General features: G+C 43.8%; 1 protein-coding gene across 1 annotated transcript; it reads right to left on the reverse strand.

The window, feature by feature from the left end:
* Nucleotides 1–1,741: 1,741 nt before the first annotated feature.
* Nucleotides 1,742–22,056, reverse strand: LOC149343288 (survival motor neuron protein-like). The gene is made up of 8 exons (XM_089545822.1): nt 21,898–22,056; nt 21,704–21,778; nt 21,502–21,618; nt 19,424–19,630; nt 12,168–12,260; nt 10,437–10,517; nt 8,119–8,244; nt 1,742–2,578 (listed from the first exon to the last, which is right to left on the reverse strand). Exons 1-8 carry the CDS (start codon nt 21,937–21,939, stop codon nt 2,513–2,515), a joined length of 807 nt encoding a protein of 268 aa, XP_089401948.1. The 5' UTR covers nt 21,940–22,056; the 3' UTR covers nt 1,742–2,512.
* Between the last annotated feature and the right edge of the window lie 1,430 nt (nt 22,057–23,486).

A 23,486-nucleotide genomic window follows, 5' to 3' on the forward strand; every position in this document is an offset into this window, starting at 1 on the left:
ATGATGAAGTAATAAATGAGCAAAATTGTAATAAATGTTGCCTGGAGGTGCCTGAAAATACTCCTGGTGTTCTTGGAACTTAATATGTGCACGGTATGCCTGATGATCCGTTTACCGTGACCTCGAACTACAAGAAGTCAGAACTGTTGCAACTAACAGACTTGCTGCAATGTTCACTGCAATTTTTTCCATACCTCCAAATGTGCCACACTAAAACATTTCCTTTGTATTTTGTATCGATCTCAATATTGCACTCGCCGTATTCATAGATTTGGGCGCTGACAGCTGTTAATCTTTAAAAAAAAAGCAGCAACTGACAAGACCGTTTTGAGGTGTACTCCTCAAGTGCAGTCATAGCCAGTACCGGCCAGCTGGTTAAAACATTCAGAATATCGTAGTTATGGTATGCATCAGTCTTACCTTTAGGGTGAACTTCAGTACACTACTACTACCCTTGCCACATCCTATCTTGATGATGGCAGTTCATGTGAATCAAACAAAACAAAACAAAAGATTACGCGATAATTTCAGACTTTGAAAACTCAGTACAACAAGAGGTAAGCACTCAAAAGATACCCTAGTCGAAATCAAGAGGAACAAATGGGCTTGGGCAGGGCATGTAATGCGAAGGCGAGACAACCGCTGGTCCTTAAGGGTAACGGAGGGGATTATAAAAGAAGGCAAGCGTAGCAGGAAGCGGCAGAAAGTTACATGGGCGGATGAGATTAAGAAGTTTCCGGGGCTACGCTGGCCGCAGCTGGAAAGGACAGAGTTAATTGGAGAGACATGGGAGACGCCCTTGCCCTGCAGTGGGCATAGCCAAGCTGATGATGATGATGAATGCCTACATGTGTATTCTTTTGACCTGCTTCTCCTTTACTCAGCTTAATTTTCTAAGATTAAAGAACAAACTTGCCCAGAAAGAGGTCTTAATGCAGTCCATTACTGTTATACCAAAGTAGTTTGTCCAAACTAGACAAATTGCCTCCTGCTTGACATCCTTTTCTTTTACCACAAGAATTTATAGTCAAGTGACAGTGATGGTTAACTTTTGCAGATAATTTTGAGGTATGAATAAAGCAGAAAACAATCACCCCCCCAAAAAAAGAAAGCTGGATGACATCCATGCACCCAACCTAATCCTCAGGTACCTCACACCTTGCCTTAATGTGGTATAGGCAAGCAGATGCCGTGGTTAATCTTTTTTTTTTTTCTGCCATTTATTCATTTGCTGGCACCAAGATGCATGCAGTCATGAACAAACCTTCTATAAATGCCAACTTAGTCACAAATTCAGTTTTAGGCCTTTAAAACTGCATAAAAACAAGAGGACATTCAAAAGCTGAGATGAAAACCAGAGAGAAGTGACCACAAGTTGAGCTACAAGTACTGTGAAGACTACTGTAACTTACACCGTGGCTTCCTGAAAGTAATTAAGAGACAGACTAATTATGTCTGAAATGTACACTACACAATGACAGTGTCCTCTGCCATAGGGAAGCTGTATAACACACAAGGCATAAGTAGTTAGGGAATGATCTGAAACCATAGAAAGAGATGCTGCAAGCATACACATGCCTCTGCAATTAAGCATCAAGCAGCATTTGGATACAACTGCAAGGCCATCAATAGACAAAAGTTTGTACTGACCATACAAGCCTTGCAAAAATTTTAAGCAGCCACTGAAAGCCATGTCATGAACCATAGGCGCGACAACGAAACTCTGAGAAAGCAATGGCAGTGAAGAACCAAGTCACTGTATCATATGTATCCAACATAAAGCAATCAGCATCTATACAGTATGTATGTATGCAAATTTAGTGCGGCAGTTCAGGCATGAGCAGAATGCAATATGCAAGGTTTGCTTCCACAAGTGCGACAAAATTGTTCCGATGGAACTCAAACTGCACTGGTCTTAAACTGGACCTCACATCATATGGTCACTACGAAGTTTTCACATTTTTAACTCAATAAACTTGCCAAGTAGCACCCTTTTCTTCTGTCGTCACATATATAATGTGTTAGATAAGCAATCGCAAGTGGAACACAGTTTCCTGAAGATGCACGGAGACAAGGCAGCTGTGGAAAGACGTATCTTACCCAACTTTCACTACTAATCTGTAAGACCTCTGCATTATACATTTGTAGAACTGTATACTCTAAATGGATGTAACCAGAAACAGCAAACAGGCTGCTAACGTCCCAAATTCACATCTTTAGTCAAATTGCCCACCCTGTATACTCAACCCAAAGTTGACAGAGGCAAAAAACTTACGAAACATCCCTCATTTGGTGCAGAGTGTGGAAGACTTCATCCTAAGGCAGAATATGACTAGTAAAAGATGCATTTCAGTAAATGGCATGTATTCAGTCTGTGTGGTCGAAACATGCTGCAAGGTACAAGCGAGAATGTTAAGTCTAGGCTAATTAATTGCTTGCCGCTGGACAAGCATGAAATCACAAGAAACAGGCGAGGCGCTTGGCTTTCATCTTTTGCATACAGTGTAGCTAATCACTTGTGACAACTGTATTTGCAGCAGCAACAATCCCTTTTGCTTGTCTTGGACTCTTGTAAACCCTGAAAGGAAGAAGACATGGTTTCATGTCACAACACTCAAGGCCACAACACTGTTACTGGTATTGTCTATCAGCTGAGTCATTAGGCTTTCTGTGTGAAGAAGTATTTGCTTAAGCTTTTACTTGTTTACTTCTTTTTATATCATAGCTTTCTTTAAAGCTCGCAAGTTTCAAGCATAATGTTTTTATGCTAAAGCAAGTATGGTGCCATCCTAAATCTGCTGCTAATGCTATCTAGTTCCACTATAATGATGATAACACTCTGGCATAACAGAACGCGTGATCTACTACAGTGACCCATTGCGTGCATGTACGCAACAGGCACAGCTAACGCGGTTTATGACACAGGCTTCCATCATAGTTTTGGTCCTATCCTTGCAAGCAGGAGAGAAAAATGCCTCTTGTTGAGCCTAGCTGTTCCACACATGGCAGCAACCATCTATGGGAGGGCGTGGCTCAGAAAAGTAAGACAAAACTGTTCGACTTCAATGCCTGGTACTCCACTACCAATGAGGCCCCTTAAAAAGTCTTTCAGACAACATACTCCTTTGAAAGTATTCCACAACAAGAACACACAGTGGAATTCTCAGCCAGAAGGCGTTCGGAGACCTTTTCTAAATACAGTACTCACACACGTATGAATGATAACACAGGACACTACACCAATTCAAAATCCCTTGCCATGTAAAACTGCACACCTGCAGTGACTCAGTGGTTGAGGCACCTTTGTGCAACATGCGAGAATCTGACACCTGACCATGCCAGTGAAATTTTGAGGGAAGCGCAATGCACAAATATTGGCGCACCAAGAACTCCACTAATGTTCCCCCCAGCTCGTCCTCTGCCCTGACCAGAAGACACAACGGACAGAAGATGCAGCGACTAGATGTTATGACTCAATCGATCCAAGAAATCCCATATGTGGACACATAGCACCCCAGCCAATTCTGTCTGTGGGCCTTGGCCGTTGATGACCTGTGCCCCCCCAGTGCAATGACACAACTGCAAATGGGATCAGCAGTGGGAGGTCCCATAAATAGGTTTCACACCCCACAAACATGCTGGCACCGCGTGTGGGCCGATTCCCCCTATATCGGATGGCCATTTCTGTAGAAAGTTGACACAGCTTCAGTGAGCAACCTTGCACTCTGCTTCCCGCCCCTGGATACTATGTCGGTGCTTCAAGTTCAACCAAGAGATAATCTGCGCGATGACAGTTGGCTGTAGGAAACGTCTGATTGAACGCCTCTTGCAGAACCTGAGGATTGGAAGAGACCTAGAAATCAACCTCTCAGACACTATGTCTATGCTGAGTGGGTTGTGCAAGGATGACAAAAACGAAACTATACAGAACTGCTTCCAACATTCTGTCCTCTGCTTTCCCAGAGAATAAGGAGCAAGTTCTTTGCCTGGTGAGACTGGCAGCAAATTCATCACATGTATTGATGAATTGGGGTACCAGTCGTCCGAATTTCCTGGTTTTACTGGTGATGAGGCAGCCATAGGCGACTTTGTCTCCACATACAATAAATCGAGACTGCGGAAGAGCTTGGGGATGAAGACATCATTTTCGCTGTCACGGATAATGAGGACACCACTGATGCGAATTGTGAGGAGGATTTCAGAGAAACTGTGCCCACGTGCTTCAACGTGCTGCATGCGCTCAGCCCAATTCGATGCTACTGTGTGTCAGTAGAAGTCTGTGGTCTCAGCTGTTCGTTGCCCATCGATAACATAGAAAAATCTATTCTCTACGAGGCAATCAAAATAAAGAAACAAAACTTCATGGCTGTTTCGCCCAGTAATCTGCACGCAGTACCTGGCTATCACAGAAATTATTTTTTTCCACCTCAATGTGTTGGTATGTTATTAACTTTATTGCTATTTTCTATCAAATTACACATTACATATTGAACTCATAGGCGCTTTTTTGGCAAGTTCAATATATGTGGGTTCGAATGAAGGGTAGCGATGCATGCTATCAATGCACTTGGAAGAGGGGCCTACAAGACATTCACTGTGACACACACCACTCAAGTAGACATGAATGCCCATGATAAATTGAGAAATAACTGGCAGCAGACCACACGGCATCACAGTGGCATCAGCCTGCTACCACTGGTACTTCATGCTGCCTGCCAGTGACCAAGATTCCAACGTTCCATTAAAAACAGCATGTTTATGCGGGAGTATTAAAAGGTCGCAGTCACAGGTTTTTGTAAACACAAGTAAAACTCATAGTCATAAACAAGTAAACACAAGTCAAACTCATAGTCATAAACAATTACAGGGTGAACACTGGACACTGACAGACTGTAACCTCTTAGAAATGGCTGCCGTGTTGTAAATCTAAAGAGCAGAGCTTGCTAGGCCTTTCATTCATCAATCTTCGCTGAATACCCCCCCAAAGCTCATTTTGAGGACAGAATTTGTCTAGGAGTGTTTCATCTCTATAAATCCCGTATTTGTTGGTCGCATTACGGCAAACAGGCGGCCAATCCTGGGATAAGGATTGCCAGTGATGTGAAACTGACGGTATCAACTAAAGGGGTATTAGAAAAGGCTGTCATTTTGCTGCAATGGACCATGGTGCATGGAGTTAGTTACACGAGGTCCCCAGGAAAGCACCATACTTTGTTTCTGAGAAGCGCAGTGTACAACCCACTTCAATCCACATTCCACTTTTTACTGCGCATTCAATGTGAAAACTAAGCATTCATCTTCACAGAATGCAGAAAAATTTCTCACTGTGTTTAACTACACCCATTGTCTAACACAGTGAGAAGATCGGCTAAGGTCAAGATTAATAATAAAGAAAGAATATTTACAACAACCATTATCAATGTACAGGTGCCCACAAAAATTTCTATAACTCGGAGCTTACAAAAAAAGCTGGATTACTTCGGAGCGTAAACATGCAGCCACAAATTGATGGATGTGTGTTGCATTTCCCTATGCTGATAGCTGAATGCACTCTTCAGTGCCTGGCCGCGCCTCTAGGCAGGCGGAAAATTGGCTTTTTCCTGGTTTCAGAGTTCCAAAAGCTTCTGTGGGCACCCGTACATTTCAAAAGATTTTCAGGCCTGCTGCCTGCTTCTTTCTTTTATTTTTTGTCACAATATTTTTCTCTTTCACATTTTGAGCATCAAGAAAAAGCTCTACTAACAGGGGCGCAGATTCGTTATAGATTCTTAATCGGGTCGCTGAGTTGTTGTCTTTAGTGGCTTGGTCTGCATAAAGCATGCTCTTTCAGCAGCAGAAGATAAGAGAGCATGGTTAAAAAAAAAATGGGAAACAAGATTAGAAATAAACCAAAACCCTGACCAGCTTTGACCCTGGTACTCCAAGTCCAAATCTGGTTACTTTCCTTCTGTGAAAGAACTCAATTGCCTGCAGGAGGGCTCAAGACCTCCCATCTACGTTCTTGACATTGTAGTCAGCTGCCAATAATCCAAACTTGCAGGCCAAAAATTTGTTCAAATTATGCAGAGTTTGAAGTAGCAAGAGTTTATCTACCATTCTTAATGTGGGCAGGCCCAAGATGCCTGTTCAAGTAAACCAGAGGTTCAAATTAATCAAGCTCGAAATAATTTAATTGCAGTGAAGCTAACTGACCATGTTCGATACTGCCATGTCACATTTGGAACAGCCAATGACTAACATGTGTAGACCAACACAGAAGTGCTTGTAGGTTGAGAAAGTGTTTGATTGAATGACACAGTACTGTTGGTAGCATACCAAACAACCCTTAGGTTCCCAGAACAGCCTAATGTGCAATTCATGGCCATCTAGCTAAACTGTGCCTTTTGCTGGGCTAGCTGGTGTGACATTGTGTTCAGGAAAGTAAAAACAGCGCTAAATTTTGCACAAACCATTCAGAAAGACGGACAGGACGGGCGCTGACTCCAACTATGTTTATTGAAAGCCACATGTTGCATGTGCCACATGTTCGGGCTATATACCGTAAAATTCCGAACAAGCGCCCCCACCCTTGCAAGGGACCCCCCTAACTGCACTGCCAATTTCACATTTCCGCGCATTTCCGGGAAAGCCCCCCCCCCCCCCCCCCCGCACGCGTTCTTGTAACGTACCGCGCCCAAGCAACACTGGTCTGCCCCATCCAGTTCAAGAATCCAATCTAATCTGCTTTTCAAGCCATTCGCATGCTCGTTTGCACGCGCCATTTGTCTTGTTTTGGCGTTGTCGAGTTCGCGATGCCGGTGCATTCGTACTCAGTGGCGAAGAAAGTTGAGGTCGTACAATGGCATCGATAAAACGGAAGAAACCTGCACCAAACGTCTCGGCATTTCAAGCTCGACCACATACGGATACGGGAATGGGACAATTTCAAAAAGATGCTTCAGCATAACTGTGGGAGAGCAAAACATCGAAGCTGAGCAACGGCGCCCCAGTTTTCAGTGAACTCGTGGACGATGCGCTCTTCGAGTTCTTCGAGCGGGAAACAACGGCAGGATGTGCAGTTAGTAACCGGCTTCTCTCTGAAGAGGCTGTCAGAATAGCCAACAACACGCCGTTGGGAAACACTGTAGCCGTGGCGCCAGAAGACCGGGGTGGGCTTCAAGCGGAATGCTGTGAACTTTTTTTTTGCGACTGACTTGGAGGAGTCTTTCGATGGTTTTGAGAGTGATTGACATAGCAGTCATAAATCTTTCACTCAATGAAGTTCATGTTGCTAGAGATAAATAAAATCTTAAATCCATGTGCAGTGCACTTGTTTTTTCTGGCGTGAAAAAATCGCCGCCATCTTAAATTTTGGCGCCGTTCCAAGAAAGCGCCCCCCCCCCCCCCCCCCCCCCCCCCCCCCCCTACTTTGCCAGTGATTTCGACTTGCTGGAGGGGGGGCGCTTGCTTGGAATTTTACGGTATATGCAACATGTGGTTTTCAATAAACATAGTTGGAGTCAGCGCCCGTCCTGTCCGTCTTACTGTGTGGTTTGTGCAAAATTTAGCGCTGTTTTTACTTTCCTGAACATAATCTAGCTAAACCCGCTGTATAAGATACCAAATAAAAAAATGATGGTCAATTTGTGTAGTTAGGCCAGATGCAAATCAGCTGTGCTTTGGTTTTCCCTTTGGTTCCAGTGCTCAGATCCAGTGTTCACTGATGGCAGTTGTTTGGATAGTGATAATGGGTTCATGTCCATATGTGTGTAATTCGTCATTCTCTCCATTCACAGATCCCTGGGAATCTTCCTACAATTCTTGGCGCAGTGTTGCTGTGGTCAGGTGATACGGCACTACCTTTCTATGGCAGGCGCTGCCATCGGTGGGACTTGGGCTTCTTGGGCTGGGTTGCTACCGAGGTTGCTCTTCCCGAACAGCCTCTCGCAATTAAATGAGCTGCCACCTGACATATTGGGCAGGTTGCTAGGTGTATGTATGAACGTACATGCATGCACGCACGCAAGCACCTGGGAAGGTGAGCAGTCTGCCAAAAAACAGGCTTGAGACAAACACACAACGGTTAAATGTGGGGAGTGGCCACTATAAGTGCTAGAGCACTAAAAATGTCACGCTTACCTGGTAATAGCCAGTGTGGTAGCCAGTCATGTACCATGACATAAGCATCGACGCCAGAGCTTCCTCACTGCTTGGGACACCACCATGGGGAAGAGGGGGCGGTGGCGGCGGTGGAATGGACTGCTTCTGCAAAAAAAAAAAAAAAAAAAAAGAGAGAAAAAAAACACAGTGAATGTACAGTGCACAGCAGTGCAAAAGCTGCACACAATACCCAAATCTCACTCATGAGAGAAACCTGTTCACTGCAGGCATTCAAATGTTGAAAGCTCTAATGAAACTTGTACCATTATGCATGACATTAATGTGAAAAGCCACACAAGTCAGCAAAGACTGGTTTAGTGCAGCAGTTCATGTGACTGGCGATAAATTCACTAGGGTCATTTTCTGCAATTTATGAATAAAACGAACTTAAGGTTCGCAGCATAGTTTGAAGATATAATCACGTTTTACATGTAAAGTCAATCATACACAGTCATAACTAAAGTTTCAATGTTATGTCCTGTTCATATAAAACATCAACCTAAATATAGTGGCAAGAATCAAGCCGGAGATGTTTACGATGTGTAGCCTTCCAGACCCAAGGCATAAAGTAAACAAAACAATTCCTGTCTAATGGGCTGAACTAAATGCATGCTAATTGATTGAAGGGCAAGATCATGTAATTGCACAGATCATTTCACTTATGGTATCTTCCACTAGTCATTCACAAAGACTCTGGCAAGCAGTGTCATAGTGGATTGATCATAACAAGAGTGCACTTGATGTGCTCTGAAGGGTTCTTTCTATGCACTCGCCACTGGCTCTGAGCACTTTGGGCAACCTCAACTTCAAGTCAGAGTGGCAGAGTGCTTTGGGTCATCTGGCACATTAGGAAAACTCATTAACCGAGCTTGAAAGTTAAGTTATAAGAAATTAAAAAGTATACTGACCAAAACGCTCCTTGCAGAACACTATCCTGAGGATGAACTAAGAATCTGCTTTCATGAAAAGGAAGGATGAGGAACAAGCAAAATGTGGTGAACACTGCTGCCAGTCAATGCTAAAGAAAGGGTCTTCACAGCATTCTGTTCCTGTCATCTAACTCAATGTAAACGGCCAACACAACCAGCTTGCTGGTGCCTCCTTTAGCCGAGATTTAGAGCTCACACCCAATTTGCACAAGCTGAGTCAAAAAGGACCAAAGCGAAAAGTCAAAGATGATATTAATGCAACTATATTTATTTGATGAATGCTTTCTCACAACCTCACACTAGCCTCGATAGAACATGTCCGAGTAGAATGAAAAGAGCCAAAAAATTTTTTTTGAAACAAACCAGCTATTTCCATTCCACAACCTTACCGTAAAATTCCGAGCAAGCGCCCCCTCTCCACCAAGTCGAAATCACTGGCAAAGTAGGGGGGGGGGGGGAGCGCTATCCCGGAACAGCGCTGAAATTCAAGATGGCGGCGACATTTTTCCGCCATGAAAAATAACGCAGTGCACATGGGTTTAAAATTTTATTTAGCTCCAGCAACATGAACTTTATTGAGCGAAAGATTGCTAGGTCAATTACTCTCGAAACCATCAAAAGAATCCTCCGAGTCAGTCGCAAAATAAAGTTCACAACATTCCGCTCGAAGCGCACCCCGGTCTTCTGTGCCACGGCTCCAACGTCTGCCAATCGGCCATGCAGGTCGCCATCCTCCGAGCCATCGAGTGCGTTAGTAATTCCGCATCCCTTGAAGGAGCGTGCCACAGTCTCCTCAGGTACAGCAACCCATGCCTCGGCAACAAAATCAAGAACATGCTGGCGCGACGGCTTCTTCAGGTTTTCTTTGGGCGTCCTCTCTTCTTCGCGCACATATTCTTCCCACAAACAGGATGCTCGTGCACCCCACAGGCACATAGAGCACATCGGTATCGCGCTCCTCGAAAGCATTCTTGGCAGCTTCTGTTTTATGGATGGGCGCTTGGTCCGGTACCAGTAAGCGGCGCACGTCATCGACGTTTGGGCCCCATGTGGGTCCCATGTGTCGTTCGCGGGACACATGGGAACGAGCATGGATGAGAAGGAGCATGCGAATGGCTTGAAAAGCAGGATTGGATTGGACTGGATTCTTGGACTGGACGGGGTAGACCAGTGTTGCTTGGGTGCGGTGCGTGATAACAGCCGGGGGAGGGGGCGCTTTCCCGGAACGGCGCGGAAATGTGAAATTGACAGTGATTTTAGGGGGGGCCCTTGCATGGGTGGGGGCGCTTGTTCGGAATTTTACGGTATATGGTGCGCTAGCAAGACATTAATGCATAACAACAGGAAGCCATGTTTAACCTGACTTACCATAAATGGAGGAAGCCTACCAAGCAGGGGCTCCAGTGGTGGCGCTGGTGGCAGCGGGTGTGACGAATGAAAAGGCATGTCCTGGGATTAAAATAACAACAGAATATTGTTACTTCAAACTGCCAGTTTACTCTCACTGGTGCTCTGGTCCATTCAACTTAAAGCATATTAAAGGGCTCCCTTTGATTCAAATTCCAAATCAACTGAAACAATTTTCGATTCCTATTATTGTGTTCAGACAATCGAGAGCCAACTGTATACCAACACGCAAGCTCCCAAGTCTTACATAAACCACACAAATAAGAAAAAGGAAACATGGACAAACAGCAAGGTAGTGCAAATAGGAAGAACACAACACTGACTGAAACCTGTGAAAGTGTACAATAATAAGTTAAGCCTCAATTCGCAGCGCACACTGATCGCACCTAGACGGAGGCAGCTACATTCACAATAGAAGCAGTACAGGGAATATTACAGTCATCCTCATTTCAGACCAAAACTTTGTAGCCAAACCTGAATATAACGAACCTTGATAGAGTGAATTATGCGTTTATGTCGTACACTCGGATGTTCTTGTAGCATTATAAATGAAAGATGTATTTTTTTTTTATAACAAACTACACATTGGATACATTGAACCCTGAGCGCCCACAGTTGGTGACCAAACGCCCACCAATGCTCCGCTGCGCCAGCTCTGAGAACTCTCCAAGCAACCACGCTGCCTAGCCGGGCCATGTTTCAGTGAAACCTGTGACACACGGGAGGTGCGAGAGCAGCCCTTCGAAACGTGCGGCTGGCCAGCTTCACTTTGTACCGCTCCTATTCGGCAGCTGCCTACAATGTGATCAAGTACGTGTGAGCAGCTCCGGACCTATCGCACTGGCTTCAAGTAAAGAAGGCAGCCCGACAACCGACGAACGTTACAAGACATCGTCCTGCATGCTTTTTTTGTTTGAATTTGCAGGTTGTGCTGCTGTTTTGCTCTCTCGACTTGGCTGCGCCTGCACTGCTGCGCATCCTGCAAGACGATGACGAAACAGAGGCAAGCCCTGTCAGCCCTGAGGCAAGCCCTCAGTGTGCTGACTGAGCTATTTACAACCGAAAAATCTCCCATTATTAGCCAGCAGATACTTAGCAGAAGTAAGAGTGAGTTGGGTGGTGAAGCAGTGGTTTGGGGCATATGCGCGTCACCGCCAGTGAAATCTGCAGTGAAAATTTCACTGCTAGAGCTTTATTCTAGAGTACCATGGCTAATGAAAACGCAGTTCCGTGGCCTGCTCAGAACAAAAAAAAAGTGAGTTGTTTTCTACGAGGTGTTTGTACTGCTGGAAAGTGTCCGCTACGAAAAAGCGATGGCCCTATAATTACAGAAGCTGAGTGAATCATAAAAGACTGACTCTTCTTTGCAACACTATTACTATGAAGCCTTTAGGTTTCCAAGGCAATGAGTGGCTGTATTATATGAGTCCTTACTAAAGAAAAACTACGAGTTGAAAAAAATTTTGAAGCAATAATTTGACTGAAAAAAATGGCAGAAGATATACATGGGTAAAGTAGCAGAAAAAATTCAGAGCTGCTTAGCTCTTAATTGTATAAAAAAAATAATTACTAATTTCAATAAATGTCAGCATAACTTTAAGGGAGGTGAACCCAAACAATACAAACCCTCATTGTACAAAGGGTCCATCTTAAAGGGAGACAAAGCTGCTTTCTAAGGCAACGAGAACTCACATGAGACTGGGAGTAGCTATCATGTGGACGAGGAGCATGACTTGCAGGTGCACCATGGTCATCTTCACTAGGCGGAGTAGGAGATCCATGTGCCTGTGATACAAAACACAAAATTCAGAAATGGCACGTTAGTACCTTCAAGAAGCCAGAAGAACAACTTTTTTGTCAATGTGACAAAATGCGCACGGCATTGATCATACTAACCTGGATCTCTCCTGTATTATACGTGTTTGTGACCTACACGTAACTTTTCTTTTCACCCGGAGCAAGTGAAAAGATTTCTGGCTGATCTCAAAATTACGAGCTTCAATGAGTGTGCTATTATAACAGCGTTACGTTGATACGTACAAAATGCTAACAAAAAAAAAGTAATGGAAAGTCAATCTACCGCAAAAATCAATCATCAAGCACAAAGCAGGCACTACAACAAAGGGCACGAGGTTCATGAAAAGAGTAGAAGGCTCATACGCAAAAGTAACAGCCACAGTTAGGACAAGAAGCGTTTTCCATTATTAGTGCATAATTTTCAATGTCTGCAGCCATCATTTTCATATGCAAAAGACTTTCAACATAAATGTTAACGCTTGCAGAAAAGAGAAAAGCCGCATAATCTCCAGTGTTGCATCTCAAGTGTTGACTTGTCAAACCTAACACTGCAGTAGAATTATCAGTTGCACAGGATAGGATGGCTTGTAGAGGAGTGAAGTGACCTTTATACTGCCATCAAGCTGTTGTGTACACAGGTAAAGTCACACAAGCTGTTCATAAAACATGGTGTCACCAGAACTGCAAACTGAATTATCACAAGACTTGCAGCGAGTTATATGAAAAGTGAAACGAATGCAGCGAAAGTTGGGGGCTGAGCAAGCCAGGAGTGATGCAAGATGAATCTTCATATAATTGCACCCACTTTTACACATTACATTCAGTCTTGCCACGACATTCTCTCTGGCTGAGAGCTGGAATATGGGTGTGGCATCGGCATGATATTGAGGATTGTTAAGGAAAGCATTCTTGTTTCGTTTCGTTCAGCAGCCACATACTCTTCTGAGTTGCTGAGCAGCCAAGGGAAGGGAAACGAGATACAACAGAGCTCAACATGTTTTGCTTGTTCTAGGATAGTGAAGGGCAAAAAAAAATATACTACATAGGTGCCGAACAGTCTATAGAACGCGACATATCAAAAACACATCTAACACAACAATTCACAGTTCACTTCCTTCATATCTCCTTAGCTTTGCGAAGTAATACTGTAATTACCAACTTTAGAGCAAGCCTCGTGCAGTCACGCTTCATTTGTCTGCGCTTCACGGACAGGTATAACAGAGCCCATTGTATATGACACAGAGTTCACTGTTCTTATGCTGCACAGTAAGTAAGATAAACTGTATTCATGCTGACTTTCATTCAATAAGGCAGTGCAAGAAAGGCAAGAATGAACGACCAAACAGCAAACTGATAATAAGATCAAACCTTTAGTTCCTAGTTGATGATTAATTATAAAAGAACAAAGAACAAAATGAAAGAAAAAAACAGCAACTTAGTTTTGTGCAGACAATAAGAAGTTAAAGAAAAGCACAAGCCACTTCCTCTCAGCTAACTGAAGAGCCAGTGATTATCTTGAAACCAGCGCCCCAATTAAGATAGGAAGCTGTCCTGCCGTGATGGCGCAGTGGTTATGGCACTCAGCTGCTGACCTGAAAGACTCGAGTTTGATTTCGGCCGTGGCGGTCGAATTTCGATGGAGGCGAAATTCTAGAGGCCCGTGTACTATGCGATGCGGTGCACGTTAAAGAACCACAGGTGGTCGAAATTTCTGGAGCCCTTCACTATGGCGTCCCCCATAGCCTTAGTTGCTTTGGGACGTTAAACTCGCATAAACTAAAACTAAACTAAGATAGGAAGCTATCTTGGCTGTAAAGCTGATGTAGTTCTTGTTCACAGCTACTGAGCGCTTCAAAGGCTCTAAGAACAATTTGATGCTGATAATACTATCAGTGATTATTAAGAAATGACAGCAGGCAGTTTCCTTCAGGAAGACCAAGAAAATAGCGTATTAAAAGAGCACATTTCGGTAGCCCGGCCACAACCATGCCTGGTGCTCAAATGTGATGGTTGTCCTATATGATGTCACTTCTTATGTCATTCCATAATCCTCTCATGACTTTACTGGTCATGAAATACCCCTAAATGTTTTATACAGTGACAGAACCAGCGTTACAAGAGGCAGCAAGCTGCCATTCTGCTATAAAGAAATCCTTGCACAAGGAGACAGAACGAAGCGCTAAGAGCGCCATAACGGAATTCTTAGTATAACAAAGCTAGCCACAGCGTGTCAGACAATTAGGCAGTAAAATTTATTAAAATATCTTTCAAACAAAAAAGGAGTAATTTAGACAAAAATTGGAGGGGACACTTAAGCTCCGAGCTTGCCTTAGGGGTATGATGCAATAGTGTTGATGGGTTAATGCTCATATATGCAGAATTGCTAAATCTGGACTAAGCATTCATAGATTCCTGGGAGTCCTCGTACCACTCCTGGTACAATGGTGTAGCAGTTAAGCAATGCACCCCTGCCCTACGAAGGCAGGTGCTGCCACTGGTGGGGCATGTGCGACCTAGGCTGCTTTTCCCGAGCAACCTCTCATGACCAGTCATTAATGTAACTGCCTCCTGCTATGGTGGTCATTTTTCTCACAATCCGGTAGGCAGGTTTTGATGACAACACACGGTAGCGTGACCTAGGTGCCTCACCTAGTAGACTGCTACTCCGGGAATGTTTTGTTCCCAAAGGTGACGCGCCGAATTTTCCGTAGAACGGGAGCCTTAACACTGTCGCGTTACAATTTCTAAGCTTTCCTAGTGCTTTCTCATGTGTTCTATAGGACAAGAAAAAGTCAGTGATCTTTAAGGCTATGTGAGCATTGAGTGGTGCCAGTCTTTCTTCTAACAGAAGGCTGTACCCTGCAAACCATGCCACACTGTTCTACAGCCAATCTAGGCAGTGTACAAAGCAATAATCAATAGCATTACACAGAGGTTTCATGACCAGCAGAGAAATATCGAAACACCCTGGTCGTTTTGACCATAGTGCTAGTGCACCCAATGAGAGAGCCCATAGCCAAAATTTGTTCAATTCAGAAACACAGTATAACAAAAAAGCTTAAAAGGACACCAAATGGAAATACCAAACTAAGTAAGATGCTATACTTGACAGATAGATTATTCTTTGCAAGCACTTCCAGTCTTTTTCTGTATGGAAAGGTGACTATGTTGCTAAGAAAATTTCAAAAGAAATTCCCGATATCCACCTACATTCACATACTCTGAGCCTGGGGAATGTTGTATCATTTTTATGTAATGTGTTCACTGGAGCCCTTCAGCAAGTCAGAAGCGTCCATTCTGGCTCTGAATGCCATTGAAGGCTTACAGTTCTGCACTTGCTGTGTGCAATGGATATAAGCAAGCTGAGTGCAGACAATCCGAGACGAAAGACCTAGCACTCTAGTTTGTGCCTTATCTTTCTGTTCGTAAAATGGTTTTTTGTTGTTTTATTTATAAGACCTCGAATTCTGGACTACGCTCACGGACTGCTTTTCTCATATTTTGACGGCACTTGTTCATTGATGGCCATTGATGGCAAAATAGCACTGCACGAGAAAGCAACAAACCAATCGTGGTCAGTGAAGAATTCATGCTCCCAGACACAGCTTCAGAGATCCGCATGGGGAGTTGCCACGTGTATTTCACTTTTACACAATTTTCTGGCTTATCAGGCTGCTTTCAGTAAAAATGATGAATTTCCTATCAGTGACAAAACCTATCAGTTTAGCTTGACTTATCATTCCGCTTCATTATCTCTAGCCATAGTTACTAAGCGGTCATAAGCATTTCTTTACTAATCTTTTACTACCATGCCTCAGAAATATTAAATTCAGGCATCGATTTAAGAGCTGAGAATTAAATTTATAAAGAAACCACCCTTATGAATACTAATAAACAATTTTATTGCGAAGCAATACTACTTCAGCTACCACCTGAGCCCGTTCCAGCGCGAGGCGGTGGTAGGCACCACCTGACCTTTGGCATGACCTTTGGCATGACGTCATACCATCTGTGTAAAAATGGGGCCCCATCTCGCGCCGTCGCAGCGCGAGGCTGGTAGGCACCAACAGCGGCCTAACTCCCGCTCCTCTCACCAGGGGCGCCGCGCGCGGAGTGACGTCATACCATCTGTGTAAAAAAACGGGGCCCCATCTCGCGCCGTCGCAGCGCGAGGCTGGAAGGCACCAACGGCGGTTCGCTCCTCTCGTCAAGCCTGTCAGATGCCGCCTCAAGCAAGAAAAACACGTGTGTGTCGTCATTCTTGGCAATGCGTCATTAGCCGTGTCTGTACATGGGAAACCAATAAAATAGCGGAACCTATCGTATTGCTTCGCAATTACCAGGCTTAACCAAGCTAAGCCACAGCCAATTTTTTAAATTCTCTTCTAGTATCAGGTGTTCGATGCCCCATAATTGCACATCGGCTATGAGGGATGACATAGCAATGTGCTCTGGATTAATTTCAACCACCTGATGTTATCTGACATGAACTGACACTGCACAGCACACCGGTATTATTGCATAACTAGTACGTAAGTGGTAGCCACTGCAGGCCAATGGCTTCTAGCGAACATTTTAGTGACTAAGCCTTTGTAAATTAAGTTCAGCAGATGTTCATTTCCAAGAAATGCCAGCATTATAGCACCTCATGCTCCATATTTAAATGCACTTGGCGTCTAAGCTCTCAGTCGATGAGTTTTTACATACGCGTCAAAGCAACACTTTGGACTGAAACACACATTGTAGAGAAAAGCTCCCTCCAGTGGTTCTTTACCACCTGCTACCTAGGGGCGTTCAAACATTCCACCTCAACCAAAACATAGCCGTTGCAACCAGGGCCAGACTCGCAACATTTTGCTCAGGCACTGAACACTGTAGCCAGTCAGCCGCAGTGACAAGTAGAGCGATTCAATGACCATGCTAGTGCTAGCATCAAAACAAGCGAAAGCATTTTTTTCCCATTTCTGTTTTTTTGTAGTGAAGTCTCTCCACCTTTCTTTACAACCCAGGGTGGCAAAGATGTGCTTTTTTTAAGAAGCTGGGTACCCAATATCGATGGAATGACTGAGGTGAGCCAAGGATCTTTTGTTCCTAAAGATTCGTGGAAGCATGTGTACATGTGTATGCACCTCAGCTGCGCTGAGACTATGCAGGACACTACCACTGAAGACTGAGCAAAATGTGGGAAAACAGCATGCGTGCTAGTGTGAGGGATATGCTCAGACGTGCAAGCGACCACCTAGAATTGTAAACCAGTTTTACAGCAACAGCTATTACGACTGCGTTTCCCGGATACATGGCACTGGAGTATTAAAATGAAGGAGTGCAAGGAGGAAACGGGCAAAAAACTATGGAAAGACAACAAAAAAATAAAAATGAAACGTCCCAGCATCGAAGAAAAGGAGGGGGAGAAAAAGGCACAGAGTGCCACACTGACTGGTCAGTCAATGCAAAAGCCTAGGCTAGTTGGTTGTTCAACATTTAAGACTAGCGCTTAGGACAGGAACGAAAAAAACAGAAGCAGACAGAACAAGCACTTGGCCTGTCTTCTTATATTTTTTGTCTCCATCCTAAGCACTCCTAAGCATAATTTCTACAACTATTGGTAAGAACAATGGATCTGTAAGGAAATAGTAAATAGTATGTGGGCTCAAATGTTGTCGTATTTAAAGGTTTTTCAGTCCACTTCAATTTTTGATTTGAGATATTGTGTATCTGATTAATTGTATTTTTTATGAATATTAAGACTACAGTGTTTTGAATTGTACAAAGGCTTTTTTGTTTATTTGCAGGAGGCAGCACTTTAATTTGCTTTAATGTTTGCCCACCTGATACAGCTTTTCATGATCTATCCACAGTGTTTCTCACTTGACTACCCAGTCCTGCACACAAGCTAAACTTGCTAGCTTAAGCAAGTTCGAAAATGATTTTGTACAATCAGACGAGCACAGAAATATTATTACTACATCCACTTTTGGCTTTCACTGGCCTGTAGCTAAAAATGCAACATGGAAATGGCAATAAAATTGTTATTATTACTATTACTGAACCTGGCTACACCAACATTGTAAACGCATCCCAACACTTCCTCTCACACCTTCCTTAACTGTGCCTGTCATATCAGACACCTGCATTATATCGTCAGGTGGGCGACCATGCGTGGCCGTGAGTGAAGGATGGGTGGTTGCATATAGCTGTGCATGATGCAAGCTGAACCGATGCCCCTCCTCCCCAAAGCCTACTCAGAGTTACTACACACTTAGATTAGCATTACCATTTCATGTCACCCTAGCCATCGCTAAAATTCGCATTACCATAAGGGTAAAAAACCAGTAAATTTCTTTTCCTTGAAAATATAAGCTTTATGTTCAATTAAACATGAACTTATAGACTACTAAACATGTGCAACATCACAGTAATTCATCTGGACATTCGGCCAACCAACCCAAAATACAGAGCAATGACACGTGGTACGCAAAACCTGTGTGATTAATGGCACTAGTGCCTATCATTATCGTCAGCACAGCATTCAGAGAGCACCACCATAATCTGCATTTCTTTTCCTCATGTACTATCTGAACAGTGTGGCATGAATAATACGAAGTACTAAACACCTGCAAAAATGTTGCAAAGCACAAAAAGACAGTTGCACAAGGTAACTGAGCATTCTTGTGCTATCGATGATTTGTTCACAATTGTTGTACAGAGTTTAAAAGCGTCATTAACATCTGAAAACCCAGGTGGTACACCACTTACAAAATAAATGATATGCATCCAAATGTGCAGTTTGCAGGCAGGTATTCTTGAGAATGCATCAGTCAATCACTGTAATATCTATTTTGAAAACACAGCAGTCATTACGAAATGCTAGCAATGTCAATCTGCAGCACCTTCCACTATGTTTTCCGAGGACTTTGTAACACAGTGTTGCTTGTGTAAAGACTCAGCCACAATATTGCCGCAGAAAAGTACAAGTCAACGGTTATCCTGGTGCCAGCAAGTGGCATTTGATAGCTTAAGGTGTGCTGGTAATGTCAGTAAAGAATGACTAATAGAAACAATGTGCACAATGTATCATTACCCGGCATGAAGCAGCCATAAGACACACACAGGTCACATTAAAACGCTCAATAAATAAGACCACCACTCACGTTTTCTCGATTGGCTTGGTCTGTTTGACGCTGTCGAGCCAGCTTTCCTTCCGATTGGTACAACTCCGAGAGGTACACTTCCTCTTCGTTGCCGTATCCAATGTAACGAACTACACACGTGTCGTGATCTACGGACTTCACCTTGGCTTCATAAAATTGCCCATCAACCGAGTAGACACACCGGCAGAAATCGCCAACTTTCCATTCCTAAAGCATGAAAAAAAAAAAGACATGGTTTTGAATGATGAGAGGGAACTTAAATATAATCAAAAAGCATTGTAAGGCCCACTGAGCACAACTCCATCCAAATTTCATTCTTAACAAAAACTAGTTGTTTGGGTCTATGTGGCTACGTTAATTTTGCTGACCAGCATGAGACACAGACTTTGGTTTATGGGGTTTAACGTCCCAAAGCGACCCAGGCTATGAGGGACGCTGTAGTGGAGGGATTTGGATAATTTTGATGACTTGGAGTTCCTTAACGTGCACTAATATCGCACAGCACATGGGCCTCTAGCACATCGCCTCCACTGAAATGTAACTGCAGTGGCTGGGATAGAACTTGTGTCTTTCTGGTCAGCAGCCGAGCGCCATAACTATTGAGCCACTACAGTGGCAGACACAGACTTTGCAGAGAAAATTGGTTTAAAAGTGGTACTTTTTTATCCCACTACTCGATTCAAACTCATGACGTCAATAACAAAAGAGACTCTGCGATCACCACATGGAAGTGAATGACAATGTGGCCTGGCCTCAGAGATCAGCAACTAAATTTGCATTGATGTCATCACAAAAGAGACTCTGCGATCACCACATGGAAGTGAATGACAATGTGGCCTGGCCTCAGAGATCAGCAACTAAATTTGCATTGATGTCATCACAACTTGCTTACAAAATTGCCGCGGGCAGCAATATCAGCATTTTATTCTTAAGCTAGTAAAAGCTTAATTTTCATTAAAGTAGCCTCTTTGGAACTATATGCCGTCACCTATCAATACAGACCAACTTCAATTTGTCCTCAGCGTCTCTTTAAGTTCACAAAAGCAGCATTACGAGATTTTGCAAAATTTCATACAGAACAGAAGAGCAGAGCTATGGAGGCATTGGCTTCCTCCCATAACAACAACTGACTTTCCATGAAAAAACGAAACAAAGACTTCCACACAATTTTCTCTCTTTCACAAAATAGCGCACTGTAAACGTAGCACATCTCTGAGTCTCCCACGCACTCCATGTCCCACCCTAATAATGACCACTAAGCACAGAGGTTGTTACAGGCAGTGGCCACAGCAAGCAACACAGCCAAGTCATTTAAGCTGCAGGCTCACATGCCTTATGGCTAGAGTCTCACTCTGGTGCTCCAGATTTGGAGCTAACCAATTAAAGTTGGTCGCCTATCAACCTTCTCCCTGGCTTCCTGATAACGCAGTATAATGTCAGAAATGAAATTTGAACCTCTGCCTGAAAAACCTAAATGTCAGTCGCTCACAAGACTCCTAAAGGCTTTGCTAGCATGGCAAATATTGGCCCGATATCCGCAGGAATATATCAGCAGGAAGCAGCAATGAATGCACAAATAGCCATCAAACAGTGAAATAATCCACAGGAAATATTGTTTTCTGTTTGCTATGTTTATACAAACAAATTAGAAGAGAAATAAGTGTTAATACTGCAATGTTTATGGCGCATGCAGGCAATGAAAGTTAACCAGGAGAAGCAAAACTCTAGGTATCGTTTCTTGACATTGGCTAGTTTTCAGACATCAAACTAGCAATTCAACGAACCTAAGATACTGTCAACCGCACCTGGAAGAGTGGAATTTCTACGTGGTGAATGTTCATTTAACGTAACCGAGAAAAGCTGACACGTCTCCACACTAGAGCACTTAAGAAGTTGCGACACCTGCAAGTCAAACGGTAAGGGCAAATTGGCAGTAACACTTTTGAAAGGCTTCCACAGTATATCCACAACGAAATCAAGCTAACGTGGTCACATAAAACACATAAGCAACACATATCGCGTAGTTAGTTACGCATGGTTTTCCACTCTGAAGCAAATGTGCTTAACAAAACACGTACCCGTGTCTTCTGCTGCGTATGGTGGCCATCCGCTTTCTTGCTGCCTTTCTTCTTCTGCTGTTTATGCGAGCTCGCTGTAGAAGACGACGCTGGCTGCTTGCTTGAACCGATATCATTCTGAAATGAAAGCCATTCAAAGGAGAGTGATCACGGATGCATTACGCTTTCTTGCCGTACTTAACAGTGTGTTTGACGAAAGTACCTCATTTGTAGAAACAGCACGGTTGTATGCCTTTATGAGAGCCTCGTCATCGAGTAAATCGTCACTTTTATCGTCCTGAAATGAAACATTTAGATGAACACTAGCATGCGCAGCACAAGCGGCGAAGCTAAGTTCACAGTGCGAACTTTCATGCCGCACAAAGATCAGCAGCTTTCGATTTCGTGCACACGCACCTCGGATACTTTGTACACTATATCATTGTCTCCGGAAGCCATTTCTCACTATAGTATCACAAACTGAAAGCCAGAAAAGTGCAGGGGAAACCGTAAACAAACAAGCGACTGCAACCACCGCGACAGAAGACCGTGACGCGTGATGCGTTTGTCGATAGCGATGCCGTTATGTGACAAGAGCATGGACAGGACAACTGAGCTTGGACAGGCGCACTACCCATGGACCTTGCACCACCAGCGATTGTTTAGTGCCCCGAGGCCATAGAGTTTCTAGGCCCGAGGCTCCAGGCGAAGAGTAAATGCACTCTTCCCGAAAGTGAACGGTGATATGTTCGTGGTGTGTTTTGCGAAAAAGAGCCGAGAAAGCTTTCGTTTTGTCTGCTTCCCTAGATTTCATCATTTTCTGGGGCGAGACGATGTCTGAATAAACGGTTTCGGTTTCGCGAGCGTTAGCTTTAGCTAGGGTGCTTTATCCGGGTTAAAAGGCTGCCGTAATGTTTTAGATATTGGAACGTTAGATTAATGTTAAAAATTAACAAATAACGTCACGCAATATCGAGAATATTAGATTAACATTCTGAGTAAACAATATTCTAATGCTGATTTGTAAATATGTACCATTTTACGAGGAGCGGCCAGGAGAGGGAAAAATACTCTCAAACACGTGCGCTGCGCGACACCCCACTGTTGCCGTCCTCCCCTGGGCTGATAATCCGGCGCTCGGAGCAACGTCCGCGGCTGCTTAGCTACCGGTCAAGCGCGTGTTTGCGTCTGTACAACAAAAGCAGCAATGTTGTACGGAACACCAACGTCTTCTAGACATCACTGTTTTATTGTCGGTTGCGGAAATAGTAGACGAAAGTAGAAAAAAACAAACGCCGCCAGTATGTACGCGCACCATGTTATGCGAAGGTCTCATCACGTCTGCGGAGTCCATTGCTTCACCGCTTTTCTGCCGGTCCCGAGTTGCATTGGCAGTGGACGTAGTTGGTGAACAAAAAAATACTTGCGCCAACAAAAAGCTAAACGTTAGCGCAGTTTGTGAACGAAATGCAGACAGAAACAAACGCACTGTCTGTGCCTAATATCGGGCGCGGAACGAAGCGCAGCGCCTGGGTTACCGAACTATAATCTGTGCATAATTTTAAGAGATCAAGTATTTGGACGGCCTTGGCAGAGCTCTTTTTTAATTCAGCAGTACACTATGTGAGGACTTCACAAATTTGGCCACAACTTCTTTTCGCCGCCCCACATGATCGTCAATATCGGGAGGGTGTGGGGATCGCCATCTGAAATAAATAAACATGTCGTTAGTGCAAAAATAGTAATTTAATTTGCACAGCATGGCATGAATAGAAGCGGCGACATGAACTTTTACCCAACTGCAAAGTGAGGAAAAATGCAGCCATGGCAACGTATGATGAAAAAAATACACGGCATGCACAGGACGGCATGCCATGCATTGGAATAAATTATTCGACTGAAATTGCATCGAATGCACTGCAAAAAAAAAAAAAGCCACACTATGCATAACCGTGCCAGACATACAACAAACGCAGCGACTTGAGCAGTGCCCCGACCCGATTGAG

This window comes from Amblyomma mixtum, chromosome 5 (genome assembly GCF_055824585.1).
Source record: "Amblyomma mixtum isolate Tamu chromosome 5, ASM5582458v1, whole genome shotgun sequence".
NCBI classification, from domain to species: domain Eukaryota; kingdom Metazoa; phylum Arthropoda; class Arachnida; order Ixodida; family Ixodidae; genus Amblyomma; species Amblyomma mixtum.